General features: G+C 42.8%; 1 protein-coding gene across 3 annotated transcripts in view; it reads left to right on the plus strand.

Moving 5' to 3' along the window:
- The window catches only part of pde4ba (phosphodiesterase 4B, cAMP-specific a), a 50,996-nt gene that overhangs the window by 20,339 nt on the left and 3,297 nt on the right, over positions 1-27,360 (plus strand). For 2 of the 3 annotated variants that reach the window (XM_088393616.1, XM_088393617.1), the window contains 12 exons: positions 7,051-7,245; positions 7,561-7,597; positions 8,060-8,130; positions 8,430-8,485; positions 18,185-18,297; positions 24,346-24,439; positions 25,733-26,016; positions 26,095-26,259; positions 26,469-26,568; positions 26,651-26,805; positions 26,889-27,011; positions 27,168-27,350. In XM_088393616.1, the coding sequence (XP_088249742.1) occupies positions 7,051-7,245; positions 7,561-7,597; positions 8,060-8,130; positions 8,430-8,485; positions 18,185-18,297; positions 24,346-24,439; positions 25,733-26,016; positions 26,095-26,259; positions 26,469-26,568; positions 26,651-26,805; positions 26,889-27,011; positions 27,168-27,350 (1,576 nt within the window). Of the gene's footprint in view, positions 1-4,863; positions 5,002-7,050; positions 7,246-7,560; positions 7,598-8,059; positions 8,131-8,429; positions 8,486-18,184; positions 18,298-24,345; positions 24,440-25,732; positions 26,017-26,094; positions 26,260-26,468; positions 26,569-26,650; positions 26,806-26,888; positions 27,012-27,167; positions 27,351-27,360 lie in introns of those variants that run through there. The other variant, XM_088393619.1, reaches the window with a different exon arrangement.

Raw genomic sequence — 27,360 nt, forward strand, 5'->3', positions numbered from 1 at the left:
AGCCTGGCCTGGAGCTTGCCTTGCTCTCTATCTTCTACTGGCATCTTAACTTGACCCGAGTAACATATAAAACGAGACACACAGTTTATTTTACAACAGCAGCCAGACATGGTAACTTTCATATATTAGAAAGGAAGGAAACAAATATGGCTAAAGCTTGATCACAATAAAATCATTCGCAGAAGAAATAAGATGGAAATAAGATGCAGGAAGTGATTGGAAGCTTTGAGCTCACAGGAAACAATATTTATGGTGTTTGGATGACCACACGACTGTCGCTAAAAGCATGTCGTGACATTTGAATTGAGAGGCAAATGGCCTTTTTTTTTGGGTGCTGATTTGAGAGCTGTCTGGTGTCTCCCCTGCAAGGGAGCATACAAAGCCTGTCAAAGTGAAAACAGTGTGACATCAATGCAGCTTCCCGTGAGAAGACGTGGAGCCCACGGGTCGATGAGCGCGCTGTCGGTGGGCTGCGCTGCCGCCGCCGCCGCCGCGCTTTCTTGGTGCAATGTTTGACCTGACACCGAAACGTCTGTCAACAATCCAAGCACACATCTACTTTGCTAGCTCACCACTTGATCGTCACTCAATTAAGTGAATTTGATCATGTCCGTTCCAATATAAATGAACTTTGAATTGAATCATGTCCGTATTCACTATATTATATTCAGCAGCTCCAACATCCTAGCACTTTTTCTTTTTTTTTTTTAATCCACTTTTTGCTTTGCACTTTCTCGATGGTCCACTTCAACAACGGCACTCGAAATGGTCCAACAAAGTTAGCGGCAGGTGCAAATAAAATTCTGTTTGTACTTGGGGAAAGCTATAGAAGCCGTGTTAAGCGTCAAGAGGAAAAACAGCCAAACAGGCAAATTGAAGTGTTGACCTCTGAAAATGGGCAAAGAGGCGTTGGATGCAAACTCAAGTCATGATTGTTGTCCTTATCTCCTTTGCAGTTTGTTGCTGCTCTACTATCGGCAAAAGTAAGAGCACATATTGCTGTGGTGAGATAAGCGGACAGAAAATAAACGACTTTGTAATTTTGTGGCTGACTGTTTAACTTCGAATAGATAAAAAAAAAAAACGACTATTAATTTCGGCTAACTGTTGTTTTAGAACCTGAAAATGCAAGCGCTTACCGACACAAATGTTTTTAAAATAATGTTTAGATGTGACAATGAAGGACTTTACTGCTAATGTGCCATTAAGTTCTCATTTGTGCAAATCAAATTTAGCCATGCAGGGTACACATATACGAGGTGAATCAGTTCTTTGGTTACTTGAGGCTCAGAGATCATCCATGAAATGTGACCTGTATGTGGTCCACAAAAACCTGAGCTGAGGCCAGGACAAGAAAGTGTCCATTTCAGAGAGACGCCCAAAGAAGTCGTACAACACGACAAGCAGTTGAAAGGACAATTGGAATGGGATGGATGCCCTGACCAAAAATGGACTATGTGGATTGTGTTTGATGAAATGGCCATTTTGTATTGAGCACCGCGAGACTTTTCTAAACCTGAATGGGGATTCTTTCTTACCTTTTTATATGATGCTGCCTTGATGAGACAACCATGTGATGATTAAGCAAAGACTCCAGGATGCATCTTCATCATGAGAGCTGCTCATTAATAACTTGCCAAAGTCATGAATCAAATCAAGTAAGTGACTGAGCCCAGACTTTGGGCGCAATACACAAAGCAGAAACAGTTTTGTTTCGGAGGCTAATCAAGATGATGACATCATCCAGTCTGGAGCTTCCGTTCTGCTTCCGGCGCCACTCCTGGGTCGGGTATGTGAACTTAAACAAGACATGATAGGTGGCTGGCTTGCTCGCAGAATTTTTTTATTTGGTTATTTTTATTTATTTTAGATTTAAAAAAAAAAAAGTCTTTATAGGTAGAAGGTTAAACAGGCAACGTTTTAGGGAAGGTCAATGTTTAGTTTGTTCCGGATGTGTGGACTGGTTGTGTCACGTGCTCCCTGAATCCTTTTCACACACACAATCTCTTGAAGTAGGATCGCAGGATAGCATGAAATGTTTATGTGGGAAGCAATTAGCCTATTGCCGTTGTGTGCTTTGTATTACTAATTTGCTTCAGGGCATTCCAAATCAAAAAGACGTGAGCTATTTTGCTGTGGTTGGCTTACTATTTACTTCTGCTTTAGATTCTTCATTTCCATGTCCGTCTTTGGTTTTTCGGCTGGCTGCCAACATCTCGGCACTCGCATGCAATTTTCAAAGCTCATTGCAATTTCAAGTCGGTTTCTCTCATGCAGTGCTTTTTTCCCCCCCTGCATTCTTCTTTTGCAATGTTGTTTGTGGGTTTTCAACTTAGCCTCTCTCACTTGTTTTGTTCCGTCTTGTCGACCAGTGTAAAACTTGCAATTCTTCTTCAATGTTTTTGACCACATTTTTAGCCCGAGTGTCAAACTTGAAAACATTTTTCATTCTGCCAAAGGACAACATGACACATGCAATTGAGAATGTTGTCATCACATGAAGGATTCCATTTTGCAGAGTGTCTTGCTATGTTCTGTTTGAATGTGTCGATTTTCTTTTTGTTAGCTTAATGGTTGATTTGTTTAAAAGATGAAGGCTTGCAAGCCCCCCTGGTGATGTAAACCACAGCCTGATTGGCTCTGACGTCAATTTGAATGGAGTGTGTTGTGATGCTGAAAGGAGCAGCGCTCCACTGGCACAGATGACATCAAATATCCATTTTTCAGAGAGACCCATTAGATGTATTCACATTGTTGGAGGACTTTTTTTCTTCCTTGTCTTTTCAGAATGCTTTTTCTTTTGGCCTCCTTTTTCCAGTTCATTTATTCTCTGTCATATCTGTAGCTTGCTGAAACGAGTCGAAGCCCCAATCACATGCAAATTAGATTGTCTGAATTGCGCAACGTTCTTTTTCCATTCTTGGAAGATTAAAGTGGTTGACGTTACATGATTTCAATGAGTTTGGTCTCATCTGGCAAATCTAGCAGTATCATGAAAGATGATAAATAGCATTTGCATACTTGACACCCAAGCAAAAACTATTTCTACTTTGAGTTTTTTTTGTTTATAATGTGAGTTAGATACGTTTGTAGTGTGATAATAGACTGGAACGAAATCTTGGAGCAGCACATCAGGAAAATAATCCTTTTTCTTCCCTTTAAAAATGACAACAATCAAATGAGAGTTGTTTGCAGTTGTTGTTGAAAACACATCATTCTTTTTTGTCCCTTGCTATTTTTAGCTGCTTTGAGGTATCACGTCTGGCTTAGTGTCGACACTGTATAAAAATGGCCGACATGAGAGCAGCGCTTTTATGTCACGGCTTGTACTAATAATGTGGCAAGATGAGTGGCTGGCGCACTCAATCACTGCCTCCAGGCATGCAAACTTGTTCCATTATTCTGACCGTCTTGTCAGGCTATTAAAAACACCACTTGATAGGTAGCTTCTTATTTTTTCGACATCATGTTCATATCAGTCCCCTGCAGTTCAGTCAGGTCAAACGTGCAGATCAAAGCTGAGACAATTGCAATTTGACAAAAGGACAGATGATAAAATATGCGCTGTCCTCTTGCATGATTTCTCAATACATAAAGCAGACACTATTACTGTGCATTATTATGAGGTACATCTTAAAATAGTGCCACTGTGCTTGCTCTTGATTGCATTGACATTTATCCACTTAACATTTAAAGAGGTGCAGTCAAATTATAACAAGGGACACAGGACCCCATTGCTTTACCACGCCTGATAGATCAAATGTGAAGATCCATTATGGCTGTCACATTATTAGGGTCGCGTTTTCCCCCATATCTTGCGTGCCACGTGAAATTCATGCATGCATGCATGCCTGGCTACTTAACACTAGATGCAGTAAGTCACTGCCATCTTGTGGCTGCAAATTCCTCTCTTGAGAATGGTCATGGCGACCTCTAGTGTTTACACGAGTGTGGTGTCGCTGTGGTTTGAAGCTGTCTGCTGCAAGATTTGTGGTTTTTAGATGACTGACGGCGGTTTACTTGCCTTAACAGGATATACTATATAGTCCCAATAGTTTGTGTGTGTCCAAAATGCAGCAATATGATTATCATTGTTGTTTGGATTGGTGTTGTAATGCTACACTTTACAAAGAGAGATGCTTCTAAAGTTTTGGATTGGTGGTTTGGGATATTTTGAAACAATTCTAAATTCAAAAATGTTCCATCACTTTCACTCGTGAGCTATTGAAAGAGATTAGGAGATTTGTTTTCTAGAAGCTTACAGTGGAGTGGCATCGGGCACAGTGACCCCCTGCAAGCATGCCAGATGCCACCAACACAAGCAAGAAAAGGTGGAGACCTCAAGACACAATTCAATCCGGCACTTTCATTTTGAATTCAAGAACATTTATTTTTAGCTCCATTGAGGTTATCTTCAGCTCTGACGTCAGTGAATGTTACTCCCCAAACACCCATAAATAATGATGACGAGTGACTCCACAGTCCACAGAGTCCACTCCTGATCTTGAAGGTTTCGCTTTACGCTGACAGGCTGCACTGAAGGGAAGAAGCACTCACACACACAACATGAGGAGGAACTTAGTCTTTGCCAAGCAGAGTCCAGATTGAGCTCAGACAAGAATTGCATGATGTGATTTGACATTAGCTCAAGAGTGAGGGTCAGCAGGATGTCTGAATATTTGTTTTACAGCTGGATATGCTGGCTAACTTTTTGGAGCCATGCTTATGGTGTGTGGCTTTCATAGGCACTGCATGGGTGAGTGTGATTGAATAGAATGGCAGGATGTGTGTATTAATGGCTTGCTGAATTGTGTGACAGACTAGCTGCTTGTCTTGTGTGTCCGCGGTTCCATGTGTGCGCCAGGTAGTGTGTGTGTGCATGTGTACGTGTGTTGGGGCAATGTACCGGAGGTCACCTTGTGCCAGAGGAAGGGTTCATTTTGACTTCAGCGAGGAAGTCATCAGGAAACTCCATGCCGCCAACCAAGGCCACGCTAACAGGTTAGGACCATTGACATCAGTCATGTGGCCTCTCGTCTTCATTTACAAGCAGTTTGATGAGAAAGCGCCATGTCTACTTTTGTCTTAAAGTACTTCAGGTTTCTGCTTGCATCTCTGTTTACCTGGAAGCTGTGAGACCTTTTTGAAAATTATTATTTTACATTATACAGAGTCAAAAGCAGTGACTTCATGTTGTATTGTATGAAATATTTGAATTAAGGCTTCAAGTTGTGATCCAAAGTCCCAAAAAATGATGTTAAAGTGTATGGCCTGTGAAATCATCAAAAAATACTGAATTCCTTAACATAATTGTAGATTTCTTTTTCAACAGGGTTAGAAAAACTAATTCTTAACTGCAACTAATGACTTTGTTCTTTAAAAGCAATTTGCCCAACAGTAGTCACATCATCAATAAACACCGGTGAGCTAATTCCATTGGCAATGAAATCAATTGGAATGCATACATAAGTATTGGCATCTTGTTATATGTTTTTTCCCTCGCACAAGTCTTTTCTTGGCAACTGCAAATCATGCTTGTGTTTTACTACGGTGACATATGAGACGGCAGTGACATATGGTAGCTACTTTGTGCCGATTCTACTTCAGGATGTAATGCATTGACACGTGAGCATTTGTGTTTACCCAAGAATGTCTGTTTAATCAGGTTATGGAATAAATGAAATGTGAAAAAGTAGGCTAGGCCTCCCCCCGTGAGGACTGCGGGTATTCTGCCTCAGGTGGAGGAACATGAGATGGGAAAGAAAGGCTTTGGAGGGACTCATTTGGCCTTAACAAAAGTATCTATGCTTTGCTACAATTGTAGATTGCCCACACAAAAGTGGCCCCGAGTATTCTTTAGCTGCTTCCATAACAAATTGAGGCTGAAAGAAGAGAAATCCTGGAAAGCATTCTCATTTTTAAGTGCCATTGACAGTTGTAGATGTCAAAGATATTAACTGGCTTGGCAGTGAATGAGTTAACAATACAGTATTGTCTGCATAAGCACTTTGGTTGATTTGATTTTCATTTAGTGCCATTTCTGTTCCCAAAACTTGCTTGTGAGCCACCGTTTCGTGGACAAAGTGATTGTGGCAATGTGTCAATTCTGTAGCTGCTAAGAATCCAATTTATTTTTTTCAGATTGAAGCTTTATCATGAAAGTTTTGGCCCGCTGTCTTCCCGAACAGTCGTGTGACACTCGACAGTGTTTTTCCATAGATGAACTTTATGCGAGCGAAAGCATGCGCGAGTAATATGAGTAAGAATGAGTTCCCGGACAAATCCAGCCGATTACACAGAAAAGACTCTTTGTTCCCAAGAGCTGTCTTTGTGCTGTTATTCTAAGTAAATGCTTGGTTATCCTTCTTTTGTCTGCTTAAGCACACTACAGGGCAAAATGCAGCCACAAGATCAATGATTATTTTTCTACCTTTTGCTAATCACCGAACAAGCGCAAAACTATTCGCTAACTGTAAGTGAAAGAAAGAGCTGATGACTGGATGGTTAGTATCACTGATGATTTGGTTCCAAAAAATGTCACGCCCAACACAAATGGTCTTGAAATGCAAACACACTCACCGTGTGAGAGCCTGAGTCACAAATGCATCATAAGTCTGAGGTGTAATCTTTGGCGAAGGAACCTCTCACACCAGTAAACAAAAAAAAGTATCCTTTCAGATGACAAAATATTTCTTTTGTGGCACCGAACAATACAAACCCATTCTTGATCCCTTTCAAATGCTCCCTTCGCATTTTCTTCTCATGCCAGCATCCATATTTGTGTCATACATGAATGCATGGCTGAGCGAACGTGTGTAATATTTAACCGAGTAGTCTCCATGCGATTGTCTGACATAAAACAGGAGATTGAGCTGGCAGCCAGGCAAGGCAGCCAAGCGTGCAAAGTGTAGGCAGGCATGCATGCATGTGTGAACATGTATGTACTCTATTGCACCATTTAAAGCTATCCAATCAAGAGAAACAGCAAATAGTATCAAGGTCAAAGCTTTTTGTTTGGAAGTGACCTGAATGATCTTGTTGTCTTTGCAGTTTTGATGTGGAGAATGGCCCCTCAGCCAGCTGCAGTCCTCTGGACCCCCAGGCCTCCCCTGGCTCTGGACTTGTCCTGCACACCAACTTCCCAAATCACAACCAGCGCAGAGAGTCCTTTTTATATCGCTCTGACAGCGACTATGATCTGTCACCCAAGTCCATGTCACGGAACTCGTCCATTGCCTCTGAGCTGTGAGTAGAACCATTCAAGTATTGACCACAGTTTTGCTTCATCTTATTATCATGATAATTCTGTCTTCTTTTGACTTTGGATGTTAAATAGATGGGTCATTTTACAAAATGCCTTAGAAGGCCCCCAGAACTGAAGAACTTCCTCCCCAGATGCTTTGAAGTCCATCTTTCCCTGGTTTATTATAGCCATGGGACTCGCCGGGTCATTTTAGCTTCTGTCCAAGGCTAACGTGGAAGTATTTCAAAAGCCATCAACAGCAAAAAGAAAAAAGCATTCCAACACATTTCTTAGTAGACATTTGTGTGTCCTTCCAGACATGGTGATGACCTGATCGTGACGCCTTTTGCTCAGGTAAATATTTCCCCATCTGTTGTTGCAAATTCTGTGGAAACTGAGGAACTTGTAAGCTTGAACACATTCAATTGCAGGAAACTGCTGTCATTTCGTAACAAATGTTCCCAGTAGAAATAATTCAAATTCAATTCAGCCGCTCAAACAGCAAACTTTGAGACGAATAAAAACAATCAAGTGTGCTTTTACAAAACATTTGATAGAGATACTGTAAAGTTGGAAAGGAAGGCTGAAGTCAACTATTCGCACCATTTAAAACTCTTATCTGTCATCAAGTGTAAAGTTAAGTTTATTGTAAACTTTAAGTTTATTAGATTTGTGTAAAATATTTGGTGTAACTTCCCCTTTAATGAATGTACTGTATCACTAGATACTCCAATGGACTTCAACCTGAAACTATGAATTAACCAGCGCTAAATAAATGCATGATAACTCATGAAAATATACATCTCATGTGTCCAGGTCCTGGCAAGCCTTCGAAGTGTGAGAAATAACTTCACTGTACTGACCAATGTCCAGTGTGCCTCCAGCAAGTAAGTTATTCTTTCTTTCGTTTATTTATTTTTGGGAACATGTCAAATGTACTCCCTCCCCAAAAGACCTGCTCATTGTAAGAGTAACAAGGTTACCTACCATAAGATGGCACTATTGGCCTTGTGTTGGCTTCTGCTTTAGTTCAGCTTTCAGCTTTCAGCTTTCTGTCCCTCCGCAGACACATGGACAGACTTCACCTCCAAATGAGTTTGGGGAGAGTTTAAAGATCCCAATATTAGAGTCTACTTACTCATAATATTGAATGTCATCTATTTTGAAAAATAATTGCTTTTTCCAGGAGGTCTCCTGCTGCCACCACAAATCAGCCTGCAGTCACCAAAGTGTGCCTCCCAGGTAAGAAGCTCAGTGGAGAATTTGGCATGAACTCCTCTTTATTTATCTGCGTCATTTTGACATGCTGTTAGTTATTATTGATGATTTTTTTCCTCACTTTGTGACAACTTGAATCCTATCGGCGTGTATTTGTCATCTGCATCATGACTACAGCAAAACTATCTGGAGCGTACGTAGTGATGCGATAAAGCAGCCGACTGAGCGATAAGAGAAACCTCCCTCTTTCAGCATGTGATGTTTTTTTTTTTTTGGGTGGCATTTACGTGCGTCAGTGAAAGGCAACGTCACATGTGTGAACATGCAGCTGTAAAAAAAAAAAAAGAAAAAAGCTCATCAGCTTTTGGAGGTTCATGAGTTTTACATTTATAACTCGGCAAGACATTGGCAGGAAGTATTTTATTTTCTCCTCCTCTCAAATCCTTTTCCATAAATGTTTCTTTAATGCACTGGAGATACTCGAATGTGTATGTGTGAAGTTTTTAGTATTTCCTCGAATGAAGCTGTGATGCTTTGAACCCTTATCTGAGAATTTGTGGTTGCTTTGGCAAGATGGGCCTTAAATGTGAGTGAGTGCTTATTGTGACACCGTTTGTGTGTGTGTGTGTGTGTGTGTGTGTGTGTGTGTGTGTGTGTGTGTGTGTGTGTGTGTGTGTGCGTGTGTGCATGTGCGGTGTGAGGAGGTGTTCCTGTGGCTCTGCTTGACGTCAGTGTGCCTTTCTGCGGCTTGTGTTGACTTCCTGTCAAAGCAGATGGAGCAAGTTTTCACTTCCTCCATCAGAACCGCAGCTCATCAGGTGCTGTGTGTGTGTGTGTGCGTGCGTGTCACACTTTTGTGTTCAAGCCTGCTGTAAAGACAAATGAGGCGCTTTCTTAATTATGTGTTGAGCATATCTTTATTGCTTCCTCTACGAAGGATAGATCTTTTCTTTTTTTTACCCAAATTAAAAGGCTGACACACAGAATTGGGTGAGTGGGTGTAACATGAAACAGGGAAGTTCAAGTTTTGAAAGTTTCATCATGTATGTACATAGACGTATGTATTGAATTGACTTCATTCAAAGATGGAGGCATGAGTTGCATAAGATTCAAATGTTTGTCAGAAGAGGAAATAATGGGAAATGACATCATTTCAGCACATTAGAATCATGTGCAATGAAGTCTTTTTCTTTCAAGCGCCCCGCCGGCATCCATGCGCCACAACAATGAACAACAACAGCAAACACCTGCTGAAATCAGGATATGTGAGGAAATCCTTCCACCATTCCAATAAACACAGGAGGTGTTCAGCTTTTTTTTTGTTGTTGCTTTTGCGGGGTCGCCATTTGGATTAAAACATTTTTTTAGTTACATAAGTTAGTTATTTATTTTTCGTTATATTATGAGGCTAATTTGGCTCTGGGTGAAATTGAGTTGTAAACAAAATGAAGAGCTTAAAGATGCACGTTTATTCTGATGATTGATGGTGGGAAAGTTGCTCAACATTCCGGCTTGAACGCCATCTGATCGTCGGTCATGCCCAGCTCAGCTCAGCTCAACTCAGCATTTCCGTTTCACCCTTGCTGTTTGCACCAGTCAATGCAAATACACCGACATAGACCGCCTTAATCTCTTTTCCGAAAATCGTGCTTCTTTTTTCTTATAAGCCATATATCTGTTGGAGGAGGTGGGCAGGAAGTGTCAGACAGGAAGAGAAGATCAGATTGTTCCTGTTTTGTTGTCATTAACTGTTGAGACTTGACGGAAGCGAAGAGGAACTGTGTCTAGATTAGTTTTGTGTGTGCGTGCGTGCGTGCGTCTGCACGTTTGTGTGTGTGGGTGTGTGTGCATGCGTGTGTGTAGACATACGTATATGGAGGTGTTTGTGTCTACGAATGTGTGCGTCAGCGCTAAGTAGAAAAATAGGATGCAGTGAGACAAACGTTCATTGTGTCTGCCCACACAATGCACACATTAACACAATGTTATCATACGTAAGTGCACAGGTGAATCACATTCCAACTCTCTCGGGACACAAGTCTTGTTCTTGTATAAGCACAAAGAAGAAATACTAAACTGCTCAAGTTACTACTACTAATAAATAATAATAAATAAATAATATATAATAAATAAAATAATAATAAATGAAGTCATAAATAATATTGATAAATAAATAAACAATGCAAATTCAGGGAAGAGAGGCATACCAAAAGGTTTTCTTCAAACTCTACACTACTTCCGCAAGACCGGAATTGTGCGGTGATGTCGCCACATGGGCTTGTGGTGGTAAAAAAAAAAAAAAAAAAAGATTTTGTAGCAGGGAGCATGTACCATATGTTGTGTGTCAAAACAGATTCACTTTTTGACTCACTTCATGCTATACATGTCCTGGTGTCCCTCTGTAGCCTGAAAGGATAATGTGCCGCGCTTCATAACAGGATCAGGAAAACATTGTGCTCCATCTCCTCCACATTTCTGTGTGTGTGTTGTGTGAGAACCTGTCAGAGATTTGACCTAACTTCCTGATGAAGTCATCCTCATGACATGAAATGCTCTCATACAGGATACTGTATGCTTCTCTTCACCTAGCCTGACCTTCATTCTCAAATGGTCTTCATGCTGTACTTGATGTGCCGCTTGTATTTGTCAAGTGTGTCTCTTTCAAGTTTCTATGGCAATCTCTCTCTCTTTATCACATTTTCCGCCACGGTAAAGATGTTCTGACACGAATCTTTATCCACCTGTGTAAACACTTAACGCTATAGTCAATACATGATGTGTTCGGCCTTGCTGAAAGTATACTTTGTTCTTAACACTCTATGATAGTACGTCTACATATGACATCCCTACAACATTTACAGATTTTGGAATTCGGAAGGCACGCCTTCTTAAAAGATGCACTTTTGGTTTTGGAGAAAATGAAAGGCTTTTAAGTGCGCCTCATGGTGCGGAAAACACAGCATAACTCCATATTTGTTTTTAATGACTTTGCGTCTCAGAACTGGTGAGTGGGTCAGGACCAGAGTTTGCCTGCTGGCTTCACTATTCAAAGAAGGTCACAAAGGTGAACGCGGGTTCGAGTCAAACAAACTCAAGCGCCCGACTTGAAAGACTGGAATGACGAGACTGGCATTTGCTTAAATGAATATTGACAGGCCACAAAGTTCTAGTGGAAGGTCCTTTGGACATTTAAGGCAAAGCTGGAACATGTTGACAGGTTCTATAAGTTCTGTGTGTACCCATGCTTTGTGTAATATGGATGAGGTTCACCTTGTGTAAATCCTGAGACTTCTTTGCTCTTTAAGGAACATCTCCATTCATAGCATCTCATTTAGATCTGTTCATATGTCCGGAGAGAAAACATGTGAGCTACTTGTTGAGCCAGATAAGGGTTGTGCACCATCTTTACCTGACCTCTCCCTTATCTGTTCCCAGCCACTTCACCTTGAGCTAAACACCGTAGGTCAGCATGAAATGGACAGGAATGTGTGTACGTGCTGAGTGTCAGGCCATCTTTTTCTTGATGTACTTTTTTTTCTTTTTTTTTTTAAAGCTGCCTTCCACAGTAAACAATTGTATGGAAATACATATTCCATACATCATATATCTATTACTATAACATTATTCTCTATTTTATCTGCAGAACTTGATTATACATACACTCTCAATAGTATTCAAGTAATTTCAGAAGACTACTTTTTAATTTCTTTCCCTTGTTTTAAAGTCTTGGTTGTCGGCAAATGTGGTTCAATGTTGCCAGTGTATGATCTTTTACTAATTTTACAAAGCTACTTTTGTTCTCCTTACATTTTGACCGTTTTCAGTCATTCTCTTTGTTAATGCGTTTAGATTTAGGTTGCGTTTGGTTGGTGCGGAATAATTAAATATTAGTAATAGATATTAATAAATGAATTCGCTACCTCCTTATAAAATTTATAAATACTTTTTTTTTCTTCATTGGGGGCTGGGGGTGTCTTGACAAGCAGCTGCGGTAGTAGTTGACACTCACCCGACAAATGAAGTGTTGATAGACTCGTCTGCTCCGTTGTAATTTATGCTAGCGTTGGGCAAACGAGCAGTCTTTTCAAGTCCAGAAAGATGGTTGAAGAAGAGCGTGAACCTTGGCCCGCACAAGTCAAGTCATCAAACTGCCCTGTGTGTGTCAGCACTCTTCTGGCTAGGCCTCGCAGGTAACACAGATGTGCTACGCTGAAAAGTATTGTGTATACAGCGCAGGTTGCTTTGCAAAATGCACGTCTCTCTGTGTATTCACATCCTCAGGGGTGCCTTTGTGTGCGTGAATGTTTACAGAAGCCTTGTTTGCACAAACGGTGCCTCCTCGTTCAAGTTGTGAGGCCACTTGTGTTTGGACTGTAAATAAGTGAGAGCCTCCCATTTGTGCGCGCATATAGATGGATGTGTGCGTGTGTGTGTGCATGCACACTTGTGACAGATGTGGGTAGCTCTGTGTTTGTTCTCAGAGAGGATGTGAGGAATATCTCATCCCTCCTTTAAACCGCCTGCTCTCTGGCGCTGGACAGATCTAAGAAGTTGTTGATATGTTCTGACTCTTGGCAGCAAAGTGACATCATCACCACCACTTCTTACCGGACGGAGGGAGGGAGGGAGGGAGCTTCTTGATGCTACGAGCTGCAGTATGCGCTTGTGTGTAAAATGCGTAACAGTTTACCGAGTCACAACTTGAGTCCATATCACCCAGCTGTCAGATAAGAAATGTTGGGATTTGTTTTGGAGACCGTGATGGGAATATGTTATAGCTAGTACAATAAATCAATAAGAGAAAAGAATATTGCATCGTCACCTGCGTTCATAGACCAGTTGAGGATGACAATGCTGTGTTTTTTAAGGGGAAGCAAGTCAAAAAAAATTCTTCGCATTTATATAACCTAGAAAGAAAAAGACGAGGCCCGTGATCAACATACGCATTTGTGTTTACTTTTCGTCAAATCACTGGAAAATACTCGCAGGGTATCATGAAAAGATTCCTAGAAGATTCAAAACAACATCACGTGTGATTTCATGTGGACAGACGCCATAGACGTTCTGTTTTATGATGGCGTTCCCACGTGCTTTCACTTTCATAGTAAGGGCGAATAGATACGGAAACAAAACGCCGGTTATGTCACATCACCTTATCCACAAATCTTAATTTGATTATCAATTTTCCATGCCCAAGAGAGGTGTGTGTGTGAGTGTGTGTTATTATTAGTAGTATACAGTTCGTGGTTTAAGCGGATGTAATCCCAGCGGCGAAATGTGAGCAGCAAAAACATGTCTGGTCCCAAGTCTGCAATGTCATAAACAAGCCAAGTTGCCAAATAGCCAGCCTCCTCATAGCTTTCAATACATGTTGACACCAAGTCCATCCAAGTGTAGGGAAATCCAGAACAAAGACAAAAACAAATCTTAATTATGTTCATTTGAAAGATTCCTTTCAAGCCAACAGTCATGGAACGAGGTAGCGAGACATCTCACATAATTAAAAACATATTTGGGCCATTTGAATTTCAAAACATTTTTTTAAAATTTGAAAAAAATAGTGACTCAATGTTTGACTTTGTCATTCAATTGAAGGCAACGCACAACGGTGATGGAGAAATCCACGTCAGGTTTTATCGGCGTCCCTCCCCGAAAGAGAGCGAGGACAGCCTCAGTAAGCTTTCCAGCCTGTATTCTGCAACTATTTGAATTATGCCATTGACGTCAGCACAGTCATAAAATAGACGGCAGTTCTTCCCCTCAAGTATTCCCTTGCCAGCAGGCCTGGCCTAGCCTGGCCTAGCCTGGCCTGGCCTGGCCTGTTCAGCCCAGCGCAAATGCTCGCAAACACACAGACAGAGCCTTTTGTTTGGGTATTTTGGAAGCATCACTCCCCTCCCCCTGAGCTCACCATTATTCTTTGTGGGAAATGACAGAAAGGTGACTTCCAAATAAGAATGAAAAGACATTTGACTACTCAAAGTGATCTGCATCTGCATGTAATGACCTTCATCGAAATGTGCTTTGTGTTTAGGCCGGAGGGGGGGGGGGGGGGGGGGGGGGGGGCAGTCCACGGTTTTGAAGCAATGGGTGCCACATGCCCGTTTTACAAGAATGTTTAATATGAGATCAGGAAAGTTCGCTGGCAAAAACAATCATACTTTGCAGTGCCAAAAAATCCTTATTGCTTCAATTTGATTATGCGATGCTCTTATGTGGTGGACAGCATGCAGGGAGAACCACATGGGCTCTCACTTGGGTTCTCGTTTGCTACGTAAAGACTCATCTTGTTTGAGGTCACTCCAGGCTGGCGGCCTCAGCTGCTCTTCATATGTTTCTGGATCCTCCTTTGCACGCAAAGCCCCAATGCCTCAGCACGCCACACTCGACACACAATTACATCTCATCCTTAATAAGTGTCATGTTTCTTAAGAACATATCCAAAAAGCATATTTTGGAAAAACAAAGCAAAAACACATATCAAACCAAATTGTCACGTCATCATTTTCTTTTCTTAGCAACATAGTACTTCAAGAAGCTCCTTTGGCATTTTAATTTGGCAAACACGGGGGAGGTCCAGAGTTTGAGTCTCTCTTGTTGCAATGAGTTCTGCGAAGTACTTTGTAGATAAGAGGGAGGAACACGAGTCTCCGCTGACCAGCATCGAGATGCCCAAATTAGAATCTCGTAATGACAGCGTGCATGGCGTCACTCGTTGGCTGCGAGCTCAAGTCTGAAAGTAAACAAACACACAAATAGTACAATCATAATGTGTGTTTGTGAATTGCACTGATTCGAAAACGCGTCAACAAAGCGTGCTGCTGTCCATATCGCCTTTTGCTTACCAATGTGCCCCCTCATATGATCACATATACAGAACAGAGAGCTTTGCCACAAAAATGAGTTGCAATATCTCACTGTCATTAAAAGGAAGACAATTTCCAGTTTTGATAATTTAACATGAAACATTGAGTTGTCACACATGATTTACCTCTGCGGGCCACATCAAATGATGGGCCGGATCTGGCCCCCGGCCTTGTGTTTGATTATAGCAAGACAATGAGGGATTTTTAGCTGGTCAATTTTGTCTTTCCTAACATAGTTCAGCTCAGCTAACACAGACATACACTATGACAGTGTGCGACGGACTGTATTTGAATGAACTAAGTAAAAAACAAGTCATTTTGGTCGCAGGACTCAAAGCAGACATCAGCTCAAGGCCAAGATGGCGTTCAACTAAGCGGTCCTTCGAGCAGAATCTTTGCTAGGACACACAAAGAGCTTCACTGACGTCTGTTAGCTTATCAGAATGAGTCAAGATGTCAAAGAAAACATTTTTGTGATAGCGGCAGATGCGAGACTGACACTGACGCCTGTGGGCCTTGGAGGAACCCCACTGAGGTCAGCCTGTCCCGTAACTGTGTTCTTTCCCGGCTCATGTGCGTAAATTCCCATGTGTATCTATCTGTGTGTGAAGAACGCACAGTGTGGGAATGGCATGTGTGTATGTGTGTGTGTGTGTGTGTGTGTGTGCGCAAGTTGTGGGAAGAGCTACAGTTTTGGTTACTTTTGGTTATCAGCATTTTTATGATATGAAGATGGTGATAATGATAGTTTGAAGCGCTTTCTTATATTCTTTTAGGATTTCTTTTTTTAATGTGTATTTTTACATGAAGTAACCTAAATACTGAATTGTAAAAAATCTGTCAAGCCCGTAGTTTTTGTTACAGCTCCTACTGTGTGTTGGGTCTTTTGAGTGCAGAAATTTTACGCGTAACATTTTCTATTCAGGCAGCTTGTTTAATTTGTGCAAAGAGTGCACATTAAAGGCCCCTATTCCAAAATGATATATAGAAAAATGTCTTCAACACCGTGCAGTGTCTCTCTCAAGCCGGTTGTTTTTTTATTGCGATTCATTGTCTTCCTAATTGCAATCCCGCTGTGTTCTATAGTAAATCCAAGTGGAATGTGTACATGTGTATGTTATGATAAGGTCGACGGGGAACAATTTGTCCCAGCAGAGCATGAGTGGGTGAGCAAAGGAAAGGTGACACAGTTCAATGTGGCTTTATCACACACCAATCGTAATATTCAAGTTGTATGCATGCACGCATGCCCAGTGCATCTTTCACAAATATCTCCTTTGCAATAGTTAAATGTGTCCAATTTGTGACTTCCCATAATTCAGGCTGCATCTCCCTGAATGTAGTGAGCCATGCCCATCAGAACTTTTTTAACATTTGGATGATCGATTTTGCAATACTGTGTAATTTGTCATGAAGTCATGATTTGGTTTGTAAAGAGTTAAAAAAAAAATAATAATCCAACCAACCGCTATCACCGTCTTTGGTCTTTGTTAGGAAGTGTTGTGTAACCGCATGTTGGCTTTCAATAATCTTGCCGTTTCTCGTAAAAGCACATGTTGCACATCAGCCCCAAAATCATCCCATTTTAAAGACAATTCGTACATGTTGGAAAGCAGCGGCCCCCACATTTCAGCAATAGTACAGAGTCATAGCATTCCAAAAACAGTAACACCATGTAGCCAAAAGCAAAGAAGACTCGTCCCTCTGGAGCTGTTGTCGCTCCCCCCTGTTGTCTTTTTGTGAGACCAGAGATTACTGGCGTTAACTCTGTTCAAGCTTTTTCCAAATGTGCTCGATGGACTTGAAAAAAAAAAAAAAGGAAAATCTAAGAATGAAGAAACCTCTGGATCAATTGTTTATTATTTTTTGATCTAAAAGTTTTTTTATGCTCATTTGATCTCCATCCTACATAGAGAGGTTCTACTTGAGCAACTATGAAATGAGGTTTGATGCAAACCACAAAGCCTTTCTTGGACAAAAATTCATGTTTAAACAGATTTTTCCAATTTGGTCAAATGTTTCAGAGAAAGAAAATTGCTCCTCATAAACACAAACCACCTCAACCGCGTCAGTAATACCAGGAAAGAAAAAGGGGAAAAAAACATTTCCAGTGCAGTTAGTTAAAATATCAGAGGCATGTGGTGTTCAACTAGTTGCACAGCCTCCCTCTGTTTCTCTGGCTGGCCTCAGCAGCAGCAGCAGCAGCAGCAGCGGCAGCGGCAGCGGCAGAGCCTGTGCACGCACGGACGGACGGGCAGGCTGCCAGGTGCCTCTCATGTTTGGGAGAGCAAACAGCCTCACATCTTTGATGGCAAGAAGATCAGAGTGGGGGACACATTCTACGCAGCCACGCTAAGGTCGGCGCAATGCGGACCGGCCGCCGTGTTGTGCTCTGCAGCTAGGAGACCCCGAGTATACACACCATACACACGCACGCACGTGTGCACGTGTGTCTGCACTTGCAACTCTTGAATAGTTGGACTGCCATATTGGCAGAATAGTATTGCCGGGATCTTCTCGGCTTGACCTACACAGCACAATTGGTCAGAAAAATGTTTGTCCATCTGGCGATGCCAGTGATGGACGTAGTATAAAAATTGGATGTTGTTACACGAGCAGAAGGTGCCTTTGAGCGAACTGTCCTCCCATACACAGAAAAATGTTGACTCGGGCTCTCTGGCCAAGAACTCCGAATTCAACCATGGTTCCACAGCTATTTTTTTTTTTTTGAGACAAGAGAGCGCCACTCTTGGGTGCCACCTAATGACTCAGCCTCCTTCGAAGCAGCTAAGCAAGGGTGGATGTCATGCAGCTTTCTGCTCACTCCGTTCTGACTGTGCTGCTTGCTTGATGACAGATGAGGCGTACCAGAAGCTGGCCACGGAGACTACGGAGGAGTTGGACTGGTGTCTGGACCAGCTGGAGACCATCCAGACCTATCGCTCTGTCAGCGACATGGCCTCCACCAAGGTAGGGCAACTTTGCTCCTTTTACATTCAGCTCAAGAAAATATCTGCCATGAAGGAAAACATTGAACAAAAAAAAAATTCATTTGTCGCACACACATTTGGAATTGTACATCTTTTACAAGTTTATCTTTTGGAATGAGCCTCCAGTTCATCTCCATGGTCACAGCCTTTTCAGTGTACACCAGAAGGTGCTTCAAACCTTTTTTTTCTTCACAATTCCTTTGCTGTATGATGGCGTGATGTCGGTCGTTTCCATCTGTGCTAAGTTTATGAGGGTATTCTGAAGAAATCCAATCAAAAGAGATGGAAGACATGACTCACTTTTGAGTTTTACACATTTGGGAAAGGCTGCAACTGTAACTAAGGTAATAGCTAGCTATCCTTTTCAAAATCGCTCTTTCTGTGGTCACCTAAATTCAACAGACAACCAGTTCAACTTGTTTTTTTATGCAATATATTACATCACAGTTATTTAATCACAAGGTGAAACATGAACGCTAATCATATTGAAATGAGCAAACATTTGTGGAAGCATTTTTACACAAACACAGACACAGACTTTCAAACTGTTGATACACCTGATGTAACAGTGGTGTCCTTTTGTAGAGTTCAAATTCTTTTCTTCATTCCTTAAACGGGAAGACAATCTCTTCTTTTCAACACTTTTACAATCTGATCCAAATAAGATTCTGTCATGCACAATTCTTGAACAGTTTCCGTAAGCAATATTTCAGGTATACCACTTTGCGGTTGTTGTTGATGTGGGACTCGGAACTGCCATGCTGCATCCCAGCACGTAAGCTCGTGTGGATCCAACAAGCTGATAAGCAGCCATACATTAAACGCGAAATATAGTAACGCCGAGACATTCCCTGTCTTCCTTTGTTTCCACTTGAAACTAAAAATTATACAACTTCTACTCGGCTTACGTCTGACCTGCTTTAATTACTACCAGTCAGCCAAAATGCCCCTCATGACCTCTTGTTTTTACCATCGAAAAACTGCAGTGTCACAGAATCCTTGCACATCGTCGCTAATAAACTTTGCAAAGTGTCATCGAAAGTCAGTCTTGGCAGCTTTTTGGCAAGCAAGTCACAAGTCCTAAAAATGGCAACTGGAGTTCTCTGCTGCTTGCATGTTGACAACAGATGTGTCTCGACTTGTGCTAAGCTAAATTTAACATCCTACAAATTGTTCGCACACCTCAATATGATATCTACTGGACAAAAAAACAAACATCCTAGTGGATATGCTAGACGCCAATTCTCAGCCATTACCAAACTCCCATCAAAATTTGTGGGATGCATAGACTATGCCAAGGTCTAATCATTGTGGCAAGCCGTGCCCCTAACATGAAAAATCTTGTAAACTGCAGTGTCAGCTTTCCACGAATAGAGCGGGGTTTTTTTTTTTTTGGGATGATTGTGTAGACTGAATCCAATTGTTCCCTGGGGCAAAACCATTTCTTGCATCAACCTATTTTTGTGATTGACTTGGCTGCCTTTTTTTCCCCTTATTTTGCATTGAAATGTCTTTTCAATTGCTTGGTTGGAGTGAGTGGCATCTTTGAAGAATAGTCAATCCCAAAAATGTTTTCTGGCTATCAGAATGATGTTCCCAATTGAGTGTGTCAGCTGCAGAAGGGTTGAACAGTAAATAGGATGATGGACAGACAGCAGTCCTGAGGCGGGACTACACTCGAGAGGGGAGTGTGTTTGGGTCGGGCAGAGGTCTGACTCTCTCACACACACGCATAAAGAGACAGCGGCGAATGAGGTAAAGCCTAGTCAGACCTCGCAGTCACTAGTGAGTCATTGGAGCTGTGGCATTTCCCAGCGTCAGTTCTTGCTTCTTTTACTCATGCTCTAGTCAGATTGAGCCACTTGAACGAACAAACGGGCTGCTCAAAACTCAACGGCAACATGGGAGCCTGCTATTTTGACAAGAAAGAGAGGAAGTTAGGGAAGCTGAATGGCTGGAGAAAGGTGAGTTTCCTCAATAATTTTGGCTTTTTTTTATCCTTTCTGTGGATTTTACAAATGTAGTTTAAGTGGACTTCACTTGTGCTGCCTGCACGTGCTGTGCTTAGGTCGAAGTTTCGTGAGTTTCTTAAGTATAGCCCACAGTCATGAAATTGATATTTTCATAGCTCGGTTGTTCACAAAACTTGGATGTGAATATTGCATGATAATGAAGTGAACTTATGATTTGGCCACACATTTGAATATACTTTACATCCACCCATGAGGAAAAGCTTTTCAAGATTTTTTTTTTGGACTGTATTGGGTATTGCTGAATCAATTATTTACTTTTTGACAAATTGTTCTGTTCCATTTACTGCTTTTCAAATTTGATACAACTCTGGTGTTGTACTTTTCAGGCTTTTCACTACACTACTATTATTAGGGTCTTCCAACCCCCCAGAAAGGTGTTGGACCACCTGTAATTCTTTGTTTGCCCTCCTGTTTTATCTGCAAGTGTTCTACTTGAGAAAATGAAGGTCCAGCCACACAAATGACATCATTGCCACTTGTAACTGCCTTAACTGATTTGACTTGGGTGCAGCGTAGTTGACACCAAAACTGAATTGGAAGTGCTGTGATGATTGTATACGCCATAGGCAGTATATTCTTATGTAATCTTAACATGAAAAACAAGTCGTGTCCAAAAGAGAGTGACAGGAGTTAAGATATGATCTGAGATTAAATTCTCCACTGTAATTTAAGATTTTACGTGTCTGTAATTTTGATAGTCTCTAAATTGGGAGATGTGTAAGGATGCAAGGTTAGAAAGGTCAGTCAGTCCCGGCATACAGCAGCCTTAACACGGAGCGCCCACTAGTGGACGTTTAGATTTGTGTTGTTAAGGAGATGTTGGAGCGATGGATGATTTGGATGGATGGATGGACCGACAGACTGATATTGCATTTGGGCATGTGCGTGGTTAGTTGGTAGACGGACGGACAGATAGACAGACGGGCAAAGAGAAAGTGTCATGTTCAAGGGAGGGAGAGGGAGGGAGACTCCACATCTCCCTCTCAACTACCTGTGCGCCTGGCTGGCCTCCACATTGAGCTGTCCAATGGGATCATATCTGAATGGAGGAGCACAGTGGTTTTTTTTTTTCCCCCCCCACTTCTACTCTCACTGAAATGCCACAGGCTCCCTTCACCTTGCAGCAGCTTTCTTAATCAAGGGGAAAAGGGAGACAGAGGGAAGATGTGCTTGGAGAGCAACAAAATGACAGACATAATAAGCAATTAGAACATCACATTTCATGCACTATTGAAAAAAAATCCATGAAGCAAAAAACGAAAAAAAAAAAGATGACTAATAAGCTGTAAGCGACTTATATTGTTTGTGTCATATGGCCAATAGAAGTTCGAGTGGTGCTAAAGCATAAAAGGTCAGACATGTGAGCATTGGTAGGCGCAGATAACTGCATTGTAGGCTTGCCTCTGTCTGTTTGTGCACTCGGGAATTTCTTTCAGCCTGTGGGGAAGGAAGCACAGCTAGCTCTTCACCACACTGCAGAGAGACATCATCAGTCATTTTGCCTTTCTTTATATCTTCTGCACTGCAGCATTATATAAAGCACTGTCTCGCACTTTATTCCTATTTGCCGGCTCTTGGTTCTTTCTCTCTGAATTCTTTCCCTCTGTGGGAGGATAATCTGGAATCCTCTCGGGGTAGGCTTTGATTTGCCTGCTCGTCTTTATCACCTATATATGCATACGCACGCATCTGCAGCCAAAAGGGATCTTCCCATGGATTGAGATCAAAATATTTAGCAGGAGGGGATCCCTGCAAAACCTTGCCGATATTGCGGAGCGCATTGCATCCATACTGGTAAGGCTAGATTCCAGTCAGGTGGCCCGATGGAGCCCTCTACAATGCGGCAGTGTCCGCCCGCATGCGCCCAGGACAGCTCATCGATTGTGCCCGTGAGGCAACCAGACAGCGATTGATGGCTGTGTTGCCAAGTGGCAGTAGACAAATGGACATGGAAGTGAGCCAGAGACGTTTTTGACTTTGTATGGCTTGGATGTGAGCTGAGGCGACGTGTGTGGTGTGTCCTCGTGACAGCTCAGCAGCTCGAGCACATGTCTGCCTGCAAAGGAGAGAGGGAAACCTAACCTCCTTCTCTCCTCTCTCCCGCCTCCCGCCTCCCTCCCTCCCTCCTGAAAAGAGGCAGCCGCATACTGTCTCCCTGATGTTGTTGCCATGGTGTTTGGGTGTTCTCATTTTTGGGACACGTGGCACAAACAGATATCAGTGGGTTGATGTCAGCTAAATTGGAAAAGGATGCAATTATCTGTCATCTCCTTCCTCATTTTTTTGGTTCTCGGCTGAAAATAAGCCTCCACGCCGTCGAACATGGGATGTGCCCAGTGATGGGGCTAATGAGTCTTCTAGGCTGGCTGTCAGAAGCACAACAACAGAATTAAAGACGAGGAGGGCGGGCGTGGAGAAACTGATAATAGAGCTGGTGATAAGATGCTGCGCATTCACGTTCCCTAAAATGTGAGCGCCATTCATTGTCACACTGGGGCACGCCTTCCTTCCTCACAATGGCTGCCTTCATCACACATGAAGCTTTATTGATACCTGCAGTGTTTGCGCGGATTGTTTTTCCTCCCAAAGTTATCTGGGGGAAGAATGTAGGACAGTATCCTACAGAAGAAGAAAACATTTTTTTCCCTCCATATACAGAATTATAGCACATGCCAATCAGAAGCACATCGCCCCCTCCCCTTTTCTTCACTTTCTGTCAAATCATGTGTTCTGCATGGAACGTGTTGCTTGGGCTGGCAAACTACATCAAGGGGAAAGTGGAGGAGGGATGAACATGCTGCGAGAAAGAGAGAGAGAGAGACAGGGTGGTCAAGGGGAGGAGGGGGGGAGGCACTAGCACGACATTGGTGAGTGCATCGAAGCGAGACAAACCAAGCAGAGGAACCCCCCCTCAAGTCAGATGAACATCGCAGCTTCCCTCCCTCCCTCCCTCCTGTCTCCATCGCTATCCCCCCTCCCTCCCTCCCTCCTCCCACGCCTCCCATAGTCATTTCTTCTCCATTATTCATTAGTGCACTGTGAGTCCCTCTGCTTACGGCTCACAGCTGCTGCCGCTGCTCCAGCCCATCGAGCAGCGCCCATTTTGCCCTTGCATCCATCCATCCTTCCATCCATCCTTCCATCCATCCATCCACAGGCATGGAGACACCAAGCTGGCTTGTTTGTCAGCCACCATCAAGCTGCTCTCTAAGCTGCTAAAAAGGAAGAAGACGGGATTTTATTTTGGGAGAATTCTATATTTTTTTCCTCATTGGATTACAGTTCTGGCTTTGATTGGGAAGGAGAAAACGGGATCCAAAATGCCTGAAGCCAATTACCTGCTCTCTGTGTCTTGGGGTTACATTAAGGTGTGTGATTCTTAACTACGTACTGTGTTGCGAAGCCTAATTCTTAATTTGAAAGTCGAATAGTTATCTTGGAGTTTTGATGGACTGATATATATATTTTTTTTTTTGTCGCTTCGTCTCTATCTGCAGAGCTATGTTTGAAGTGTGTGTATGTGCGTGCGTGCGAGCGAATGCATCAGTCTGTCAACAGCTGCTTCTGCAGTGCCCTGGCCGGATCTCCGTGTACTCATTCAAAATGGTCAATGTTAATTCATGTTCAAAGGGAAACAGCATTGAAATGAACAAAATGTATTGAAGTGCAAGCAAAGGTGTTCCTGCTTGATGGTTGCAAAAAAAGTGACGCATGTAAAAATGACAAATGAGGGAATGTAAGCAAACTGTTCCAGAAGGACAATTTGGAGAGTTTCAAACATTTGGGCAGAGGTCAAAGAAATGATGATTATTTGGAGGAAAAGTGGAGGTGGGCTGCTATGATTCCTGCACTTGTTCCACGACTGACATATCTGAAAGTGCAGGATTTTCCATCAAATTCACAGAGTCGCCATTTTCTCCTAGGTTTTCCCTGGAAACTGACGCCATTGTTTCTCTCTCAACCCCCCCCCCCCCCCCCCCCCTTCTCTCTTGCAGTTTAAGAGAATGTTGAATCGAGAGTTGACGCACCTATCTGAGATGAGTCGCTCTGGGAATCAGGTGTCCGAATTCATCTCCAACACTTTCCTAGGTAAAACACAATCAAATACATCAGTACATACATACAAGCAGAAAATTGGATTTTCCCCTCAATATTGACCAAGATTTGCACACAACAGGATAAAATAAAATTTCCTGACATCCAATAAAACCAAATGTATCCCAAAAGTACATTTTGCTGTGATGCTAAGCTGTTTTGTACGAGTTGCTCTGGTGTGGGGGCGTAGCATAAAACACTGCGCCATCCAATTTGGTCTCCAGGTTTATTGCAGCAGCCTCAAAATACTCAGTGACAAATTCAAAAATCATGTTAAATTGAGTTGGAAAAAAAGAGTTAGTCGTTGTAATCCCATTCAATGTGGCTTGAACATCCAAGAGAAAATTCTGCTGTAATAATATAATGTAGGTTTCGCAATCAGATGACATTAATTCATTTTAACAGTCGACAATCAACAAATGATCTCAGAGAGGCTTCGACTTTTCCTCAAGAAAGGATTTGTGATATATCTGAATTTGGAAGAAAATGTGGATGAGGAGGTGATTGGGTCTATTTATAAACACTATGCTTGTGATCGATCGGCATCCTGCTCCGCGTAGTGTAAATGGCATATCCCTCCATGCTGGATCCCTGGCAGGGGAAGGGGGCGGGGGCGGATTAGAGGGAGGGAGGGAGGGAGGGAGGGAGAAAAAGTGACTGCAGTGAAGGAGAAAAAAAACAAGAGGTATAGAGGGAACCCCCTTTGCTGGCTGGCTGGCTAGCTGGCTGGCTGGTGCTTACCAGATTGGGTGAGTCATCTCCAGCTCAGTGCATTTTCACTGCAGGAACGCCTTCCTAAGAGAATCAGATCAGAAAGTAACTTTCCTCGTTAGGAAAGGAAAGAAAAGAAAAGCACTTGAACCGACGAAACAAAGTCTTTTCTGCAGCACAGCAAATACCCATCAGCGTAGAATATGAAACATTAGACGTAGAAGCTTTCGAGACAAGCTCTCAATAAAAGCTGTCTGAAGCGAGTCACAATTGATCCCCAGTGTTGTGTGATGGGGGGGGGCAAAGGCTGCTGCAGGAGATGGATGAATGAACAGTTGAGCGAGACAGCAGGTGGACAACACAGGACACACTCAGCCAATGAACGTGCAGACGACCTGAATGAATGAGCTCGGCTAATAGCTTGCAGGTGTTTCCATGCCAGCTGCCTTCTCAGGTAGCAATTCCAAGGAAACAAAGGCCTACTATGAAAGCTTCAATGGCCACCTTCACCCACACACACAATTGTCTTTTGATTCCTATTGAGAGCATCACCATATGTTGTTGTTTTTTTTGCAGACAAACAAAATGAGGTGGAGATCCCATCGCCCACCTCCAAGACACGGGAGAAGAAGAAGCAGCACAAGCAGCAGCTGATGACGCAGATCAGCGGCGTCAAGAAGATCTCCCACGGCTCTTCGCTTTCCAGCTGCAGCATCTCGCGTTTCGGTGTCAAAACCGATAAGGAGGAGTTGCTGTCCAAGGAACTGGAGGACCTGAACAAATGGGGCCTGAATATCTTCACCGTTTCCGAGTACTCCAACAGCAGACCTCTTACCTGCATCATGTACGCCATCTTTCAGGTAGGAAGCGTCCACCTTCTCCTCATGTTGAAAGTGATTCATCTCTACTAACACGTCTCCCAATCTTGTGTTTCGTAGGAGCGAGAGCTATTGAAAACGTTTAAGATTCCAGTGGACACATTTGTGGCCTACATGATGACGCTGGAGGATCACTACCATTCCGACGTGGCCTACCACAACAGCCTGCATGCGGCTGACGTCGCCCAGTCCACGCACATCCTCCTTTCTACTCCAGCCCTCGATGTAAGTTACAACACAAAGAATCGCACAAGCGACACATTGGATGAAAAGAAGACGAGACGAATGCCACAGAGCTGTCATCTTTTGTTGGGTGCTCTCAGAATACTCGGCAAACCTTTGTCACTTATGAAATGGATCAGCAAATTAGATGTGCCGTAGAAATGATCAGTTGATCTATTATTAAGTTTGTGCTTGGCTTCCGATTTCTCCAGGCTGTCTTCACCGACCTTGAAATCCTCGCCGCCATCTTTGCCGCTGCCATCCACGATGTTGATCATCCCGGAGTATCGAACCAGTTTCTCATCAATACCAGTATGTTTTGTCAATTGGCTCCGTCCCTTAAGTGTCTTTTTGGGAGAGAGTGACTCATCACTGATTTTTCACTTGCGAGCAGACTCGGAGCTGGCGCTGATGTACAACGACGAGTCCGTGCTGGAGAATCACCACTTGGCTGTGGGATTCAAACTCCTGCAGGAAGAAGGTTGCGACATCTTCCAGAACCTCACCAAAAAGCAGCGACAGTCCCTACGCAAGATGGTCATCGACATGGTACGACACCTTGACACCATTCCTCATCTGCGTCCTTTCTGATCGGCTTCACATTAAAAAGATTTATTTTGTTTTCCTCCTAGGTTTTAGCGACCGACATGTCCAAACACATGAGTCTGTTGGCCGATCTGAAGACAATGGTGGAAACCAAGAAGGTGACGAGCTCCGGAGTGCTGCTGCTGGACAATTACACAGACAGAATACAGGTAAGGACTCAACCTCTCATTTACTTGCTTGTAGTGGCTCCAGTAAATTGAAAGAAAAGAAAATTTAAAAAAAATCAGTTTACATCTTCAAGGTGCCTCCACCATTTTGTAGTTTTCATTGCCAAGCTAAACTGTTTTGGGTTTTTTTGTCCTTAGGTGCTGCGAAACATGGTGCACTGCGCCGACCTGAGTAACCCCACAAAGTCCCTGGAGTTGTATCGTCAGTGGACCGATCGGATCATGGAGGAATTCTTCCACCAGGGAGACCGGGAGAGGGAACGAGGCATGGAGATCAGTCCCATGTGCGATAAACATACAGCTTCAGTGGAAAAGAGCCAGGTGAGGTGGA

Source organism: Syngnathus floridae, chromosome 13 (genome assembly GCF_059516105.1).
Source record: "Syngnathus floridae isolate MCC-2025c chromosome 13, RoL_Sflo_1.0, whole genome shotgun sequence".
Taxonomy (NCBI): Eukaryota; Metazoa; Chordata; class Actinopteri; order Syngnathiformes; family Syngnathidae; genus Syngnathus; species Syngnathus floridae.